We start from the raw sequence: 16925 nt of genomic DNA, 5'->3' as shown, positions 1-16925 counted from the left end.
ACTTCAACCAGGGTGACATTACAGTAGTTACAGACTATGACACTCTCAAAACAGCCCTGCAGACCATGCCAATGAACAAACAACAGAATCAAAGATTAAACAAATAGTTATTGTTCCTCTTCCAGTACTGGCCACAGATGAAGATTGTCCATTGCAAAGGAAAAAACCACAAAAATGTCAACACCCTGTCCCACTTACAAGTAACAAAAATCTACAACTCTTACCCCATCTCCACTTTTATAGAACTGAGTGACAAATTGAAATAAGACATTTGAGATATCTTGTCCCAGAATCTTTGCTTTCAGAAAATACTTTGCAAATTGAAATCTTTGCCTATCCCAAATGAGTATCACAACTTTTGGCTAGATACAGATACAGGCCTTCTCTTCTTCACAGAAAGTGATAGAATGAGACTCTGTATTCTCCAGACTTTGCAAGTGTGATTTCTTCAGCAGGCCCACAATAATGTTGTGCATGGTGGAATTGAAAAGATCTTTCAGCAATTACGTAATATTATTTTTATGCCAAAATTGTACAACCTAGTCACAAAATATGTCAACCACTGTCTGGTATGCAGAATTGCAAAACCAATGCCTCATCTTTCCTACAGTAAATTACAGCCAATCATTACCCCAGACCAATCATTTGCAACCATTACACTTGACTTTATAGTTCATCTTCCACACTCTGCAAACACAAACAATGTCTTGATATCTGTAACAGACAAGTTTTCTAAATAAGTCTGTATCATTCCCAGTAAAACCACAGACAGAGCTGAGGAGTGGGCTACAAGATTCTTCAATAAAATTGTCTGACACTGGGGGTTCCCAGACAAAATGATATCTGATTATAACAACCACTTTCTTTCAATATTCTGGTGTACTGTTTTTCACAAAGCATCAGTAGACCTCTGCTACACCATTATATATCATCCTCAGGCAGATGGACAATCTGAGAAATCAAATCAGACCATTGAAGTTGCTCTTCACTGTTTGATTGTCAGCCACAATATGGAGGAATGGGAGGATATTCTGCCAGAAGTTGAATTCAGTCTAAACATCTCAATATCAGCAGCCATCTTATTCTCTTCTTTCAAAATTCTTTATGGAGTCAAATCAAACACTGCCATACTACCCCCTTCTTCAACAATGGATAAAACTGGCAATCACTTCATAAATGCCTGAGACACTATCAGAAAACAAGTTGCAGATGTTATTAAGTTGGCACAAGCCCACATGGCCATTTACTATAATGACAATCACAAACCAATGGAGCTATCCAATAAGGCTTACATCAGAGTCATACAGAAAGAGAAACACAGATACTCTCTTTCTGAGAATAACACAATCTCTCCAATTCAAGTTAGACCTTATCCAATTGTTGAACATGTCAGGCCTCTAGCTTACAGAATGGACTTGCCTGCCTGATTTAAAGATATTCATCCAGTGATTTCAATAATTCACCTTAAACCAGCAGCTGATGATGACCCATTTGAACACCATCTATCACCACCACCATCAGTTTTAGTTGATGGAACAGAACACTGCATCATGAATAAAATTGTGGACACCAAAATTGGATTAGACAGACAGCACTACATGAAGATCAGATGGGAAGCAGCACCTCTGGAGAAGGATACTTGGCACTTACATTCCAAACTATTAGAAGACTGCCCTATCTTAGTACAAGCTTATGATAAAGAAATAAGACAGAAACACTGTGACAAGCACTAAGTTGCTGGGTCAGTGCCTTTTCAGGCTGGGGCAATGTTATGCTATGCCTTCCGTCTGAAGTATTTGTATTAGTCAGCCAGTTGTAGCTATAGCTTAGCTGAGATCCAAGATCTCATCTGAATATCATGATCTTCGAGAAGCATAACACATATTGCGAAGCCGCTCGGACATTTCATCCCTGTGGCCAGAAATCGTCGAGAAGTATCTGTGCATGTCAGCCAATCGATTGGGTTCTTGAACATGAATAACCAATGGTCAGAAAGGCCCCCAACTTGCTCAGATCAATCATTTCCAAATCTTTCCCAGCCCATCGCGTCATAGTCTGCTCCCAGCCCGATTATTGCATGTGATGGCAAATTTTATGTATTAACTCTTCTTACCCTTCCAGCAGTCAGAGATGCAGCTAATGTGAACATATATTCAAGGAAGCTTTCTCCCGGAAAATTGTGCTCAACGACCGAGAACCAATACTGGTTGAAAAAAAGCCTGCAATTTCCGTATCCTGGCAATTATACAATCCCCCTCCTTTCAAAGGTACCCCCGAGCCAGCATCGGAGAAGACACCCGACGTAGCAGCAGAAGCAGCTTTGATGTATGTTCAAGGTGACTATTTTCAAATTGATGGGCTTAAAGTGATCGCAAAGCGATACTTTCAGGCGTCGTTTTTGGAGTGGCACAAGATGTATTCATTCACCACTGCTGTTGAGGAAGTGTATCGTTCAACAGGCAAGCATGATCCAGGGCTCAAGGATTTGGTCGTAGAGTTGATGATGGCTAAATTGTGGATTCTCTGGAAGGAACATAAGCAAGCTGTCAACAAGCTCCTGGAGACTATACCTGCATTTTCACATGACCTCTGTGTTGCAATGATGGATAGACGCTATTACCGTTGAATAGATCCATCGTACTAGCCATTAGACAGAGAAGTCTTCTGGAAGTTAAATTGCGTAAATACATCAAGGCTTAGCAGAAAACCACATAGATCTATTTCTACTTTGGTCGTCTACCCCTTGTCCGCCCTCGGTTACTTGGTGTTGATCGGTCGTTGAGAATCGAGTACCTTTGCCGCAATGACGCCAGCGTCCTGTTTGGGAACCTCTGCTGGATCACCTCCCGGGGCTTGTTCTGGCGCCTTATCGACAGAAGAAGCTCCTCGTCCGCCTCAGACCATCGGGCCCGGTTTGCTCCTTGGTCGATCATGCTCTCCTCGTAGTCCGCGCGAACTTGTGGCGGTCCAGACCCTCCTCCAGATCTTCCAGGACCGGCAGGGGGCGTGCCCATTGTAGAAGGGCGCATGAGGAGCGAGTAGAGTCCAAGTGCAACAGAAGAAGCCAGCGTCATCGCCTCCTCTGAGGGCATTGGAGTGTGACCTGCCTTGCACAGGCATGTGTGACCTGCTCGGGTAGGCTCCCGAAGCTGGAACTGCTATTATTACAGCTATTAAGTTACAGCAACAAACTCCTTCACATCAACAGAGAAAGGTTTCCCCGGAAGCCTTGTCAATCCAGCCTGATGCATCCATCGCATCCATTTGGAATTGCCATATCTCATGTAGTATGCACCTGAATTTAAGCCATGGGAGATGGGAGAAGCCACTTCCAGCTCCCTCTTTTTGTGGTGCCCTGGGAGATGGAAGATAAAAGAGAACTAACTAATGGAACAAAGTACGCGGCGTATCTAAAATCTACGCAAGTACATACAAAACAAGCCACAGTAGCCTATCCCACTTTGATATTGTCAATAGCCTTGTCAAAAGCCTTGATGATCGGCCCATAGAGAATCTCTGGATCCTTTGGTGTACCTGTAAAGATGTCGCTTTCGCGCAAGGGAAATAAAATTCCCCGCAACTCTCTGCAAAGCGGCTTGATACTATCAAACTTGGGCGGAAACTCCTCCAAAATGAGCTCAAAACCATTGACACCGACCACACCTAGTTTTGCAGTAGCAATGTTTCGATAGCTATTAGTATACCAATTTGTTAAAAGACTCTTTTTTGGCCACTGCTTACCCCAGCCACGAAGGGCGCACTGCCAGATAAGTACATAGAAGAATGATTCGAGATCGTGCCGATATGTATGATCGATGTTGAGCAGCACCTCAATAGCCATGAACTCCATGGTGCCAGTGCGATAGCGCGCGCCGCTTCGCCCGGTGCCGAGCTCCTTGGCAAGGTCCATGTCAATCAGCATCCCCGCGAAGCCAGTCTTCTTGGAATCGGTTATGATGATGTTGTTCTCAGAGATATCCCGGTGGAGGATGTTTCCTTTGGAGTATAGGGATCTATGTGCCTTGACTGCATCACAAAGCACTTCCAAGAGTTCCAGAGGCGACTTGTAGTTATGGATTGGCCGGCCAGCTGGGAATATGACAAGACAGTGAAAAACACAGTTATCATATGCACTGTCACTGGGAGCGAGCAGACTGGCCCCTCGGGCTTCTTTGACATCATATGTAACCTCATTCTGTGGCGCGCTCGATTGCCGGCTGTTGGACTTGGATCACTTTGATTTCGGGCCAGCATGGACAGACTTACACTTCTTCAGATGCTCAGCGGAACTCTCTGTGATGGTTAGGCCATGGTGGTTGCTGAATGATCCGGAGAGGACACTGTGTGGCTGAGAAAAGGATTGTGAGAAGGACGACACGGCGCTGGGTGTAACACGGAAGGAGTACAGCTTTATAAATGTCATGCCTGAGCGCATCTCCTTGACACTGGTGATAGACCAATGGCCGACCAGTCTGGCAATGCCTTTGACTTCTCTTTGGTTGGCTAATCTGAGGAGCTCCGCTTCAGGCTTCTGTCTGTCAGAGGTCCAGGAAAACTTGGTGATGTGATCCCAGTCCTTGGAGTATGGGACTTTTGTGAGATAGCAGGATGTTCCGCGGCAGACAATCGCCTGTTGACGGGTGAGAGGCTGTGGTTTCATCTGCAGCTTCATCTCAGTCCCCTCCTGCGCAACATATATGAAGCGATGGTTGCTGTCCTGCTCTGTAAATGTGTCCAGACCTAGTTCCTCCTCAGTCATCATTGTATAACCAGCAATCACCTGTATGAATTGTTCTGGCTGCTCATGGATATTGAACAGACCCGGGCTGTAGCATCCTGAATGGTCAAAGACCCATGCTGTCATAAACAGCCCGCAGATGGTAAATGTGTGAAGGTACTGCTGTGTCAGCTGACAGGTAAACACATCTCGCGCATATCAGGCAAGCTGCACCAATGTCCTTTTGACACCATCATTGTTAGATGCCTTGAGTTCGCCAATCACCTTGATGTCTCCCCAGTCATGCTCTGTATCTGATGGTTTTCCGCTCTTTCGTTTGACAATTAGATTGACCTGCTGCCGGCCGCCGGTAAGTTCTGTTGGTATGTTTATTGTGTAGTAGCGACGTTGCTCCTTCAAGAGCAGTTCGTCCTGCAGTTGAAACAGCCAGTTCTGTATGTTGTCCTGGGTACACTGAAGAAGTTTGGTCCATTTGCCGCCAATGTGTTGGTTCTTGATTGACTTGTAGACATCCTGAGCACGATCTGTCCAGTTCTTTCCCTCAAAGTATTTCTCAAAGAACCCTTGCACGTCCCAATATGTGCAGCCCTGGATCTCCTCAAAGACTCTTGCCTTGACCAGCTGTTGAGTCTGTTCACTGTCTTGCTGCAATGCAGAGGTATGCATGATCAGCCTGCTGTCAAATATGGGAGGGAAACTTGGTGCAGTTGGGGTCACTCTTGAGAGTTCAGTAATGAGATTAAGAATGGCACTCCAGATGTCATAGTCAGATGCCTTTTGGATGATGAGCTTTACTAGCAGGCGGTAGTGGGTGTAGCTGAAGTCGCTGTTCCGAACACGCTGAAATAGACGCGCTATTTCAGACGCAATGTCACAACCACTGTTCCTCAACCGAAGATTGAAGGCTACTTTTTTTCCCTGCAGGGCAGGGAGCAGTTGTGATACTGCCTCCTGGCAAAGGTGTTCAGGTCTGTCGTCAGCGCTGTCAAGAGAACTGACAGAGGAATACGAATGCTCCGCGTCCAGAAGTGACCTTCGTAACTGGTCGAGAGAATCGTTCAAGGGATGGTTGTTAATAATCTTGCAATCGTCTTCCGATAGAGAAGCCATTTCTTAAGAGGAGGGGAAGGGAGATCAGACTTGGAATAAGGGTAGAGCAGCCGGGGGAAAGTTTCTTAAGGCTGAGCTCTCGACCGTCATTAGCTGCGGAACGGATCAGCGCGTCACGTGAGAAAAGGTGTCCGCGGGCGCCCGGAGAAATGCGGGAGGGGGCGGTTGATGGAGGTATTCAGGCCAATGATGCTATCTGGAATATCCGGGTACCTGCAAGAGCCTGGGACACGGCCACAAGGGCTGCTATGACGCACTCCACGCCCGTGGCGCAGGCTCTGCCTTATCCGGGGGGCAAGTGGGGCTTGTTGCTGCCAAATTACAAGTAAGCTTTCGAGGATGTGGAAAAACGCGGGTTCTGATTGGCGCCATACCTTACGCCCGTGTCATGCTGAGACGCGTACTGTGCTCGAACGCCGGGCGAGCACGGCGCATGGATCGCGGTCGCAAAGGGCATTCCCGGCTGCAATGACAAGCTCAAGGAGGGCAGGAAGAGGCGCCGGCCTCCGCAAGCTATACCGACCCGAAGAACAGGAATGCTGGAGCTTCACGGCCCGAGACAGCCGGACGCGCACACATGTGATCTGACTGGCCTATACCTCCGTAGTGTGTATTGGGGAATACGGAGCTAACTAGCTAATTGCTGATGTTTGTCATTAAATTAAATTGGCCGACTTAATAGGTAGTGGTCTTGTCAATCCCGTCGCCATCCCAGCCGCAGTCAGCCAATTCCGCCGCATGCTGTGCAGCGCAGATCAATCTCTGTGACAGTTACCATCGAGCTTGGTTTGTCATCGAAACTGATGCTCCGATCTGGCTTTCTCCAATTATCTCTCCACAATTTCTGAAGACGGTCTCTCGTCAGCGCGGTCATCTTGGCTGAGAGGTATTGATTATCGCGGATAACTGTTCATTAATTCGAATTGATACTCGCGCTTTCTTTCGAGACAGTTCAATTTCCATTTGCGAAAGAAGAAGTTGATTTAAGAAAAATAAAAATAAACATGGAAGACTCAGCTCCTCAACCAGCCGTCTCGCTGGGACAGGGGGTCGAAACTGCGCCCGGTAAGTAACCATTGTCGGCTTCGAAGTCTCTCTACGACCAACCCATAGTTATGTCGACATGTATCCATATACATAGTAATAAAAACCTTGAAAAACCTACAGGTCCCCTTCAAGCAGAAGCCATGGGCTCAAACCACCCTGAAGGCTATGACCACGTCTTTGACACATCCGACGGTGTGGGCAACGGCCCTCGCATTATCAACATTAGCGACAACTTGGAGGTCTTGTGTGGACCGCTGCTCAACTACAAACGATTGAGTACGGACGATAGTGGTCGCACAATATGGCACGGAACGGTGCTTATTGTTACGCTCCCTGGCCAAAAACACCCCATGTTGCGATTGAGGCCAAAAGGCCCAGTAGCTCGCGGCCAAACTGAGTTCCACACCAATGGCGATGTCGCTACTGGAAGCGAGACGACGATCAAGGGACAAAAGCTCTTTGCGGATCCGGATAAGGCTTTCTGGAGATTTTTTGTTGCCGTCCCGCTGGAGAACTTTGAGGCGAGGTGGGAGTATATCATTCCAACGTTCCGTTACCAAAGCGGGAAAACAGCGAAGGAGTCCTGGAATTTTGTTGTCCCATCTGTGTCAGAGTCAATGCGCATCATGTTCCATTCCTGCAACGGGTTTTCGGTTGGAACAGACCTTGACCATTGGCAAGGGCCACTTTTGTGGAACGATGTGCTTAGGCGCCACGAACAGAAACCATTTCATGTCATGATTGGTGGTGGCGATCAGATTTATAACGACTCTGTACGGGTGGATGGGCCATTAAGGGTCTGGACCGATATTACCAATCCCGCAAAAAGACGATCACACCCTTTCCCTAATACTATGAGAGAAGAGTGCGACAAGTTCTACTTCAATAACTACATCCGATGGTATTCTACGGAACCGTTTGCAACCGCAAATGCGCAGATTCCCCAAATCAATATCTGGGATGACCACGACATCATTGACGGATTTGGCTCTTATACGGATCATTTCATGAAATGCTCAGTATTCCGTGGAATTGGGGGTGTTGCTTACAAGTATTATTGCTTATTCCAACATCATACCCCGCCGGCAATGTCTACCTATACCACTGATACCCCGGAGACCATGCAGGCGGTCAATGGCACTTCCGGGCAAGACCCACGGCAACTGGAGAACAGCTACGTACTCCAAGAAAAGGAGGATGACCCAAGTTACATTCGCGGTGCTAGGCCTGGCCCATACGTGGAAGAAAAGGGCCGAAATATCTGTACTCGACTAGGCAAGCGAATCGCATTTATTGCAATCGATGGGCGTACCGAGCGTACTCGTCACCAGGTCAACTATCCAGAAACTTATGACCTCATATTTGACCGACTAGAAAAAGAATTATCCGCAGCTAATGGCGAAATTAAACACGTGATTGTCTTACTAGGAGTTCCTATTGCTTATCCTCGTCTTGCTTGGCTGGAAAATATCATATCTTCCCCAGTTATTGCTCCTATTCGTTTGCTTAATCGACGTTTTGGTGTTGGTGGTGATCTTTTTAATAAGTTCGACGGGGAAGTCGACCTTTTAGATGATCTGGACGACCACTATACAGCTAGACACCATAAACGCGAGCGCAGGATACTCATCCAGCGACTTCAGCATATTTCAGAGAGATTCTCTGTTCGAGTGACCATCCTTGGTGGCGATGTACATCTAGCAGCCATAGGCCGGTTCTACTCGAAAGTTGGGAGCAAGATTCCGGTCATCAATGACCCAAGATACATGGTTAATGTCGTCAGCAGCGCTATTACCAATAAGCCCCCGCCAAAAGCTGTTGCCAATCTACTTGCTCGCAGAAACAAGATTCACCATCTTGACTTTCACACCGATGAGACGCTTATGAAGATTTTTAACGAGCAGCCTGGAGGAAAAGAAAAGTCTGCAGATTTCAACAAGGTGACGATGCCGTCGCGCAACTACGCATGCATTACTGAAGTTGATTTTTCGGGTGTCAATGGGGGAACAAAAGTTAACGAGGAAGAGCTGGCGCAATTCCCGGCACCGAAGAATGGTCACAACCCTCTTCATCCCGGTGAAGTGGATGCAGGGACAACCCATCCAGCTGCCGATGGAATCACTAGTAGAGTGGGCATGGACGGTGGATTAGATGTGTCAATTCGAGTTGAAATTGATCCTGCCGACAAAGAGGGCACAACAGAAGGATACGGTTTTTGGAGTACGTTCTTCATACCCACATATATCCTCGGAAATACACCCTTGGGGGAAATTATTATGAGGTTATGAATGCTAATGATTTATCTATTAGTTCCACCATTGGTGTCCCCGAGAATGGAGGGCCATCACCGTTTCTCCCGTCATCGTGAGGATCGGCAGACAGCAGAACCCAGCGCAGCCTAGATGTACCATGGATAAAAGTATTCCTTTTCTTATCTTTTATATGATGTATCCTATTTTTGTCTTTTCCTGTTGTGAAGAACTTTTTCGGGATTCCTAAACTGTACTTTCTGGTGGAGGATTTTTGCCCCGATCTTGTATTATAATTTTTTGTTGGTTTTGGGCAGTTGTTCACGTACAGTTGATGCATTGTACAACTTTCCTCTTTTGCATACCCAAACACTCCCTGAGCCCAGCTACCTCTTCCCTGTCTTTGCTCAAATTTTGGTGATTGCATGTTAATATCTCTCTCTAACCCCCTGCATTTTACTCCATAAATCTTCTTGCCTCTTGAGAAGCTGTCTCCTTTTATATCACTTAATGTTTGGTATGGATGCTGTTAATTTTTTTTCTATCCCGGTGGTGCTGGTCATCTCCTAGCTGAGAAAAGAAGTCGCAAAGCTCCCACATATCAACTTATCAAAATTTCTCATCTGTTCACCCACAGCTTCGCCAAGTTGCCGCCTTGTTTCCTTCTGCATAATTTACATGATTTTGGGCGCTATCAATATTCTGGTCACTGGTTAATTAAGGCTGATCTGAACTGTCCGTGCGGGCTTTCCCCAATTTCCGATCGGCGAGAGAGGGCATACGCTACGATATCAAGTGTACCTATCTTTTGCAACATGGGAGGTTTGGTATTCCTTTTTATAGGCAAGCCAGAAATGATCTTCGGCTTAGGAATGAAGCAAGTCATAGCTTGCACCGGGTTTGACTTGTGGCCCATTCGGTGGTAGATAGACCTGTAGGGCCGTGGACCTGGTTAAAAAAATATTACTAGATCCGGGTGAGACAGGGTGGATATATTTTGTTTTGCTGAGCTATGGTCTCTGGACTCCGTGTGCTCTAGGATATGAATCCTCTATACTCCGTAAATACCCATATGACTCTTTTACAACTAACGTTTGGTTTGAAGACAGGCTGGTTATGCAATGACATCATAGGCTTGGCAGGAGTTTTTGGCTCTGTGGTGCCCACATTTCAAGGATAGAAACAGGAATCCAAAGCTTGCACGGACTAGTCTTCTCGGTGGGAACTTCTCGCTGGCCTGACGTGTTGACCCCTTTCTTTTTCCCAAAGGGGGGGTTGATTGACAGTGACATCACACTAGTCACGATGTGGCGGACCAAAAACCCGCCTCGATGGGGAAATAGTATATGAATCTCCCTCAAGCCTTATATCATCCTTAGTTGGATTATGGTATATATTCTATACGCATGATAGTACCTTTTTAACAAATAAAACTGCTGTGACTTTATACTCTTTGGTTGCTGCTTTAAAAAGTTTCTCTGACATTTGTTCAATCTGCTCCACTACATTTTAATCAGTTGCAATGGCAGATTCGTATGTTATATAAGTTCTATGCTGGCTATCAGACGGCTAATCTTCTTCCAGGCCCTGGCGCAACCAATATCATGAAGAGGAGTCCGATCCAGAGCCAGAAAGGGAAAAGGCTCAACCACAGCCCCAGGTAGCGCAACAGCCGCAGCCGCAGCCGCAGCCGCAGCAGCAGCAGCAGCAGCAGCCTGGCAGAATCCTTACACAAGATCCGCAAGCACAGCAACAAGTTGCAATACAACGAACGGGCAACTTAGGGGGACGAACTGGCGCAATCCGCGAATCCCGCATCAAAGACCGCCCTCAACCCAAGGATCAACGAGACAACAGCTTGAAAGTCAAGATAGAACTGGATCTTGAAGTAGAGGTAGATCTCTACGCTCGTGTCCAGGGAGATGTGACGATAGGTTTGATGTGATGCATAAATATAAGAGAATGGTAGGATTACTTGATCTTGCCACTTGGTCCATTTATGCCTCCTGTGCCATGGCGTTATGGTGTTCCTACTGTTTTTGCCCAGGGCTTTGGTTGCGGGATGCTTTTGGTTTGGCGAAGCGGACACCGGCAGGTGTTTTGTTATGAGATTTTGATCTGCAATTTAAAGATTGGCTAACTGAATTTGAGAGAAATTTTTTTTTGCGGTTGATTCCTGCGCCGCCCTGAATTTTAGGGTATAGGACTACATGTTGAAGTTGATAGGATGAAAATATATCCTAGAAATAGCTTACCAAACAGGATTGTTAGTTTTCATCATAACAGGGCTTCAAATATCATAGGGAAACTTGTTGGCAGCATCTGTTTTGTCACCCATACAAACTATAAACTCAAATAAGCATAATTTGATTTGCATGTTGCTGTTGGGTGTCACCAAGCCCACAAGCCGAAAAGCTTTCAACCGATTCCATGACAGTTAATCTGTTAGAAATTGTGAACTTGTGATGATGATTCTCCTATTGAGAACTTAATAGAATATCAGCCACCTATGTCCTTATTAATCTCTATCAGAACAACTAATGACTTCTTTATAATACAAGCTAAAACCTTTATATCTAGACAGCAAAGTAACCAGCTCTCTTATCTGCCCATAACGCCCAAATATGTTACAGATGTGATGGGTACTCACTTGTGAAGTACCCATTTTCTGGCGCGACTACCGATATCCGTCAAGAAATCTATGCCAAAAATTCTTTTTCCTTTCCCTCTCCCGTTTCTCCTTCCATAGCCACCCAACAAGAGCACCAGTAGCATATCCGCCCAAATGCGACCAGTGGTCCATGGCCGCTATTCTAAACGGTAACGCTAGAGTAATAATTTCAACAAGCACGATTACAGCCAGGAATGTACTCCCATTCGCCGAAAACATCTCTTGCCAATCGCGTGGAAGGAATGCAATCGTGAGTTTGTCACTGGAGGTTAAAGATGGTTAGTAAAGTTTTTGAAGTGAATAGGAAGGACATACTTCGAGTGTAGCATGCACCAGGCTGCAACTAATCCCGCAATGGCGCCACTGGCCCCCAGAGATGTGATGGTCAGTTTATTTCCGAGAACGTGAGCGGCGAGTGACGTTAGGGAGGCGATAACTCCTGAAGAAAGATAAAGCGCCAGGAAGTCACCGCGACCGACCTCATCGTGTACTATGAAATGTATATGTAAGCACATTTTCGACAGCTGAATACCGATAGTTGACTCGGGGCAAACATGCATCTTGTCCCAATAAACCAGAGTATAAACATATTAGCACCCAAATGACGCAGTTGCTGATGACTGAACACACTGCCTATAGTACTTAACGAATATGGGTATAGAGGCACACTGATAAAGTATCTGTTAAGCATCCTCCATGCCGGAGGGAACGCTTTCCACATCAGAAATACTGTGACATTAGCTCCGATGAGCCCAATTGCAGTCGCTGCGGCAGGAGGAACGGTAGGTAAGAGACGGTGTTCACGAGAGGGAGGCTCATATGTCTCGGAGTATAGATAGCAAAGTCCGGCGGTGAGAATGGCGACACCCAGCGAGGGAAGTATGCGGCGTGGCTACGGATCTCATTAGAATTGCAAAATATCCAAAACTGGACGAATACATACCTTATTCATCTTCGATGTGTCTACATTCGTAGATGTGGCGCGTATGTGATGCTTTTGAATCCATGCCAGAGCAGGGCGTAGCTGTGGATCCGCACGAGGACGAGCTACAAATGCGATTAAATACACTCCTTTGAACAGGGCCACAAGCTTAGTTAAACTCTTACCTTCTGTGATCGCGGATCCTTCAAAATTTGCCAATTCGGTATTCCTCTGAATCGACCTTGCGAAGTTTTCTTTCTCCTTTGCCTCGGACTCCAACCATTGCTGCCTCTCATCTTCCTCTTTTTTCTTGTTAATCTTCTCATTCTTCTGCCTAATCTCTTGGAGTACACTACGCCCGTACACGTCTCCTTCTTTTTCAACCTCCGCTCCAAATCTTCCGCTTTGAGGCTTGTATAGACCCAGTTTTTCAGCACGCCGCATTAACTTTTCCTCCTCTTCCTGTTCTTCCCTCTCAATTCTCCTCATAATGGCCGCATCTTCATCAACAGGGAAATTCCTGCGGAGCCACTCCAAGCCATCGTCCAAAATATGTTGTGGAACCCCGTTCTTGATATCTAGCGGCAGCTCCAAGTCCAGAGTGCCGGCCAGTCGCCGGCCATGGAGGACTCGAAGAACACGATTCCCGAAAACAGGAGGTATCCTCGGCGTCCCAAATATCTGTGAGATCTGAGAATGCGAAAGTTCACGCGGTTGGAATCGAACGCCTTCTTCTTGCGTCTGGCGACTATTTGGAGGGGCGCTCGGCTGTGCGTTGAGGAGTTGAGAGGTGTTAAAGGAGCGGTAGAATCTGCAATTGTACGAAACTATAGTAGAAAAAGAGGTCCCACTTTGCTTTGAGGTTCGAAAGCTGAAAGCTCCTTGGTCCGAGCTGGGCGCAACTCCCATGCGCAAACCTGGAGGTCGGCTATCTAGGCATAATAAACGGGCAAAGCTTCGAGCTGAGGAGGATGGCTTGCACGGCGGTGAGGAGCGAATTCCAGTGCATGGACCTCGCCATGTCATCGAAAATGCATTGTTCATTTCTAGCAGCTAGCTTTAATCTCTTGAAAAGTCGGTTTCTAGTCTCGTGAAAATGTTTGGGATGCCCGTACTCGCAGCGACGGAGGAGGGCATGCGTCCTGCTAGAAGGTCAGGGTTGTGCGCAAAAAAACAATTAACTCATTCAGCGCATCGCGGTCAGCCAATTCACCCTCCACAGAGGATAATATTACCCAAGTATTGGTCTGTCCTGATTCATGGATGTCGAATTCTGGGCTTCCAACTGATTTCGAAATATTGATTACGTAATATTTCGGGTTTAACAAGTCAAGCTATGCTTTTAACTCCGGAGGCATCACATGATTGGCATCATAAGGTCGTGGATAACGTGGAGGCAACAGAGCGTCAAAGCACCAAAGCATCACGCAGCTTTCGACCATACAGATTGAAAGAAAGAGATAAGCACTTCAGGGCAGAATGTCGTCCGAGTCTTTACCTATTACTTCGACTGCCTTCGCTGCAGCTCTCAAAGACCTGACCATTCCATTGCTCTACGCGAAGGTGTTTGAACTCCGCAACTCAATATCCCACCTCGAGCGATCCAACACCGAACTCAAACAATACATAGAAATAAGCCCAGGAGGCGATGAAATTTGCCAAGAAGCCATATCTGAAAATGAAGAAGTCATCAAGCGAATGTTGGACCGGATCGACCTCGTCAAAGCCGAGGTGGAGGCCCGTGGACAAGAGTGGATCGAATTAAATGGCACAGACAAGCTGGATGAAACAAGTGAAATAGGACTTGGACCTGAAGCGGAAGATATTGAACTACCTGATGCACCGATTACTGGAAGTGATAACGAACGACTGCAAGTTGGCCAGCCCCAGACCCGATCTGTTGAAAGCAACGGGGCATCTCAACAGGAATCGATGGGGCCCCGGTCAGGAGGCAACGAAAGACAACAAGAAGACGAGTCAGAAGGGGTGTATCTTTAAACTGAACTGAAAAGAGCGATTGATACACAAAGCACGGCAGGTCCTTATCCCTGCTGAGCACACTGCAGACACTGCTTGAGTTTTGAATTCTCAGAAAGTGTAGCTTTGCAGCCCGGGATTCAAAGCTTTGGATGCTTAGATTGCTTTACAAATCCCGCTTCATACAGGCGCCTTGATCTGCTTTGGACGGACCGTTGAGCTAGGCTATCAGATAGAATCTGGGGATGGAGAAGAATACGTGAGCAATAGCCGCATGATACCCGGGTTAAAAGTCCTTCCGCCCGAATGCATGAGCGGCCGGAGAACAACCAGATATTCGCAGCATTTCCATTGAACTTGGCCGTAACTGGAGAAACAACCACTATTTCGTAGCTGTGGTTGACATAGCAACTTGAATATGGACAGAGAAATCAAGTAAATAAACATGAAATATGGTCCATTTGCCCACAGTGACAAAGTAACACCGTAATTAAATGCATATATGACTTTCATCCAGTTGAGCCTTCTTTTCTGTGGCCGAGATTTAATCAAGCGCTATAACGCCCATGAAAAAGAATATGAGAAAGACACATCGTTCCGTTGGTAGTCATGCAGAAACTTGCAAAGATTCAAAACGCCCGTGATATCGTAAATAGCCAGCTTGTGGGATGTTTATCCTTGAGAAGACGTAGAGGGAGCAGCAGGCTGCTGGGCCCAGTGACCGGCAAGGGCTTCTGGAGGGATTTTCTCCTGCTTGATATAAATGTCGATCAACGGTTGCATCGGTTCCATCTCCTTGTCAGCGACAAGCTTGTAGTATTTAGCTACCGTCACAAAATGCACGAAGCACATATTCAAAACCTCGTGTTTGTTAATATGCCAAAACGGGTTTTCCCAATGGGCATGATACAAATGAGCGTAGCAACGGAACATTTGTTTCATAATGCCTTGGCAGTCCTTGTAGAACGTTGGTGGGAAACCACTTGATTTACCAATCCAATCTTGGGGAGTCGCTCCAGCGGAATTGGTATTGTTCGTGGCTCCTGCGGGTGGGCTGGCTGGCGACGGATTTGCTACAGACCCAGGCGTAGTTGTGAGTTCAGCAACGGCGAAGGTGGTGGGAGGCGATGACACTTGTTCCGTCGGGAACATCACCGGGTCGTGGATTTTGCTCACGATCCATTTCTCGACGCGATTTATAAATTTGGGAGCCGATATCTTCGCTGCTTTCCCGTCCACCAACCAGGTATATGTCAGGCTATAGAGACAATGGTTATGAGCACGTGTTCACTAGCATCGGCATAAATGGCACAACATACTTTCCAGCAGACATGGTAGGGCAAGTTAGTTCGTTACAGATTGGAAGCCCGGTATGAGTGTTGACTTCCTGGACCACTTGGAGCATGCCATGAATGAGGCGGTTTTGTTCCACAACTGTCTTGGTATTAGATCTTCTGAATGAGCATGTTGAGTTTGGTAACATACTCTGATGGGCCAGCCATTCCCCAAGCTCTACATTCTTCGGACAAGCACAGAGAGTCAAAAAATTCCCCTTGACGTTGAGGGGCGCATATTTCTCCTGGAAGAAGTACTTGATACCTTCACGCTCACTCGGGGTATTATCAGCACTAAGCGGGGACGAGACCGAGGATGCATTCGCGTTTGCGGTTTGACTCGACGAATACGTAGGTGACTGCTGATTCGATGGTGCCGTGCCATTTTTCGGAGGGTTGTTGTTATTGTTGTTCTTATTCCCACCCCTACCAAATCCCTGACGGCTAAACAAGGGGAAATTAGCAGCAGTTTGAACAGCAGAGCACAGGGAGAAAAATGAAACCAAGATCAAAAGAGTACAATCAAGACTGAATGCAACAAGATGAAGGAAAGTGTAATATCACATTTGAAAGGCCCTGTGTAATGGGGACACAAGCCATAATAGTTAGAACACAACTGGGGAACGATGAGGGACAACATACACGCTCTGGAAGAACGTCGCCATGATTGAAATCTGTCTAATATTGGACCACAGAACCAAGCAGTAGTTTACCTATGGTGTCTTAGGTCGCAGCAACAGCTAGATTGAACAATAGAAGAAATTTCTGTCCGTGAAATCTCTCAGTGTGTTTGGAGAAAGTGAGTAAGTGCCTCAAGAATAAGATGGCAGAACGGGGGAGAAGTAAACTCCGGCTCGGATTATCATCTCACTCCGGC

At 46.5% G+C, this 16925-nt stretch overlaps 9 protein-coding genes across 9 annotated transcripts; 4 read left to right on the top strand and 5 right to left on the bottom strand.

The window, feature by feature from the left end:
* Positions 1–1858: 1858 nt before the first annotated feature.
* D8B26_006825 (uncharacterized protein) lies at positions 1859–2626 on the top strand (the record flags this gene model as incomplete). Its single annotated transcript, XM_066125307.1, has 2 exons — positions 1859–1963; positions 2159–2626. 2 exons carry the CDS (start codon positions 1859–1861, stop codon positions 2624–2626), a joined length of 573 nt encoding a protein of 190 aa, XP_065981389.1.
* Positions 2627–2723: 97 nt separating this feature from the next.
* Positions 2724–3092, bottom strand: D8B26_006824 (uncharacterized protein; the record flags this gene model as incomplete). The annotated part of the gene is made up of 1 exon (XM_066125306.1): positions 2724–3092. The coding sequence occupies one exon, from the start codon at positions 3090–3092 to the stop codon at positions 2724–2726; it is 369 nt and encodes a 122-aa protein (XP_065981388.1).
* Positions 3093–3451: 359 nt separating this feature from the next.
* On the bottom strand, positions 3452–3922 carry D8B26_006823 (uncharacterized protein; the record flags this gene model as incomplete). The annotated part of the gene is made up of 2 exons (XM_066125305.1): positions 3452–3663; positions 3742–3922. The coding sequence occupies 2 exons, from the start codon at positions 3920–3922 to the stop codon at positions 3452–3454; spliced, it is 393 nt and encodes a 130-aa protein (XP_065981387.1).
* Positions 3923–4231: 309 nt separating this feature from the next.
* D8B26_006822 (uncharacterized protein) lies at positions 4232–5848 on the bottom strand (the record flags this gene model as incomplete). Its single annotated transcript, XM_066125304.1, has 2 exons — positions 4232–4897; positions 4952–5848. 2 exons carry the CDS (start codon positions 5846–5848, stop codon positions 4232–4234), a joined length of 1563 nt encoding a protein of 520 aa, XP_065981386.1.
* An 874-nt stretch (positions 5849–6722) lies between these two features.
* D8B26_006821 (uncharacterized protein) lies at positions 6723–9304 on the top strand. Its single transcript, XM_066125303.1, has 3 exons — positions 6723–6913; positions 7016–9115; positions 9206–9304. The coding sequence occupies exons 1-3, from the start codon at positions 6853–6855 to the stop codon at positions 9295–9297; spliced, it is 2253 nt and encodes a 750-aa protein (XP_065981385.1). The 5' UTR covers positions 6723–6852; the 3' UTR covers positions 9298–9304.
* Positions 9305–10666: 1362 nt separating this feature from the next.
* D8B26_006820 (uncharacterized protein) lies at positions 10667–11089 on the top strand (the record flags this gene model as incomplete). Its single annotated transcript, XM_003070250.2, has 2 exons — positions 10667–10677; positions 10729–11089. 2 exons carry the CDS (start codon positions 10667–10669, stop codon positions 11087–11089), a joined length of 372 nt encoding a protein of 123 aa, XP_003070296.1.
* A 566-nt stretch (positions 11090–11655) lies between these two features.
* D8B26_006819 (uncharacterized protein) lies at positions 11656–13781 on the bottom strand (the record flags this gene model as incomplete). The annotated part of the gene is made up of 5 exons (XM_003070249.2): positions 11656–12077; positions 12131–12305; positions 12485–12707; positions 12759–12862; positions 12923–13781. The coding sequence occupies 5 exons, from the start codon at positions 13779–13781 to the stop codon at positions 11822–11824; spliced, it is 1617 nt and encodes a 538-aa protein (XP_003070295.1). The 3' UTR covers positions 11656–11821.
* Positions 13782–14140: 359 nt separating this feature from the next.
* On the bottom strand, positions 14141–16822 carry D8B26_006817 (uncharacterized protein). The gene is made up of 4 exons (XM_003070247.2): positions 16691–16822; positions 16200–16492; positions 16034–16148; positions 14141–15972 (listed from the first exon to the last, which is right to left on the bottom strand). The coding sequence occupies exons 1-4, from the start codon at positions 16711–16713 to the stop codon at positions 15387–15389; spliced, it is 1017 nt and encodes a 338-aa protein (XP_003070293.2). The 5' UTR covers positions 16714–16822; the 3' UTR covers positions 14141–15386.
* D8B26_006818 (uncharacterized protein) lies at positions 14190–14807 on the top strand. The gene has a single exon (XM_003070248.2). The coding sequence runs from the start codon at positions 14217–14219 to the stop codon at positions 14733–14735; it is 519 nt and encodes a 172-aa protein (XP_003070294.1). The 5' UTR covers positions 14190–14216; the 3' UTR covers positions 14736–14807.
* Positions 16823–16925: the final 103 nt, after the last annotated feature.

Source organism: Coccidioides posadasii, chromosome 3 (genome assembly GCF_018416015.2).
Source record: "Coccidioides posadasii str. Silveira chromosome 3, complete sequence".
NCBI lineage: Eukaryota > Fungi > Ascomycota > Eurotiomycetes > Onygenales > Onygenaceae > Coccidioides > Coccidioides posadasii.
The sequence above is the reverse complement of the archived record's forward strand: the minus strand, read 5'-3'. Positions and strand labels throughout refer to the sequence as shown.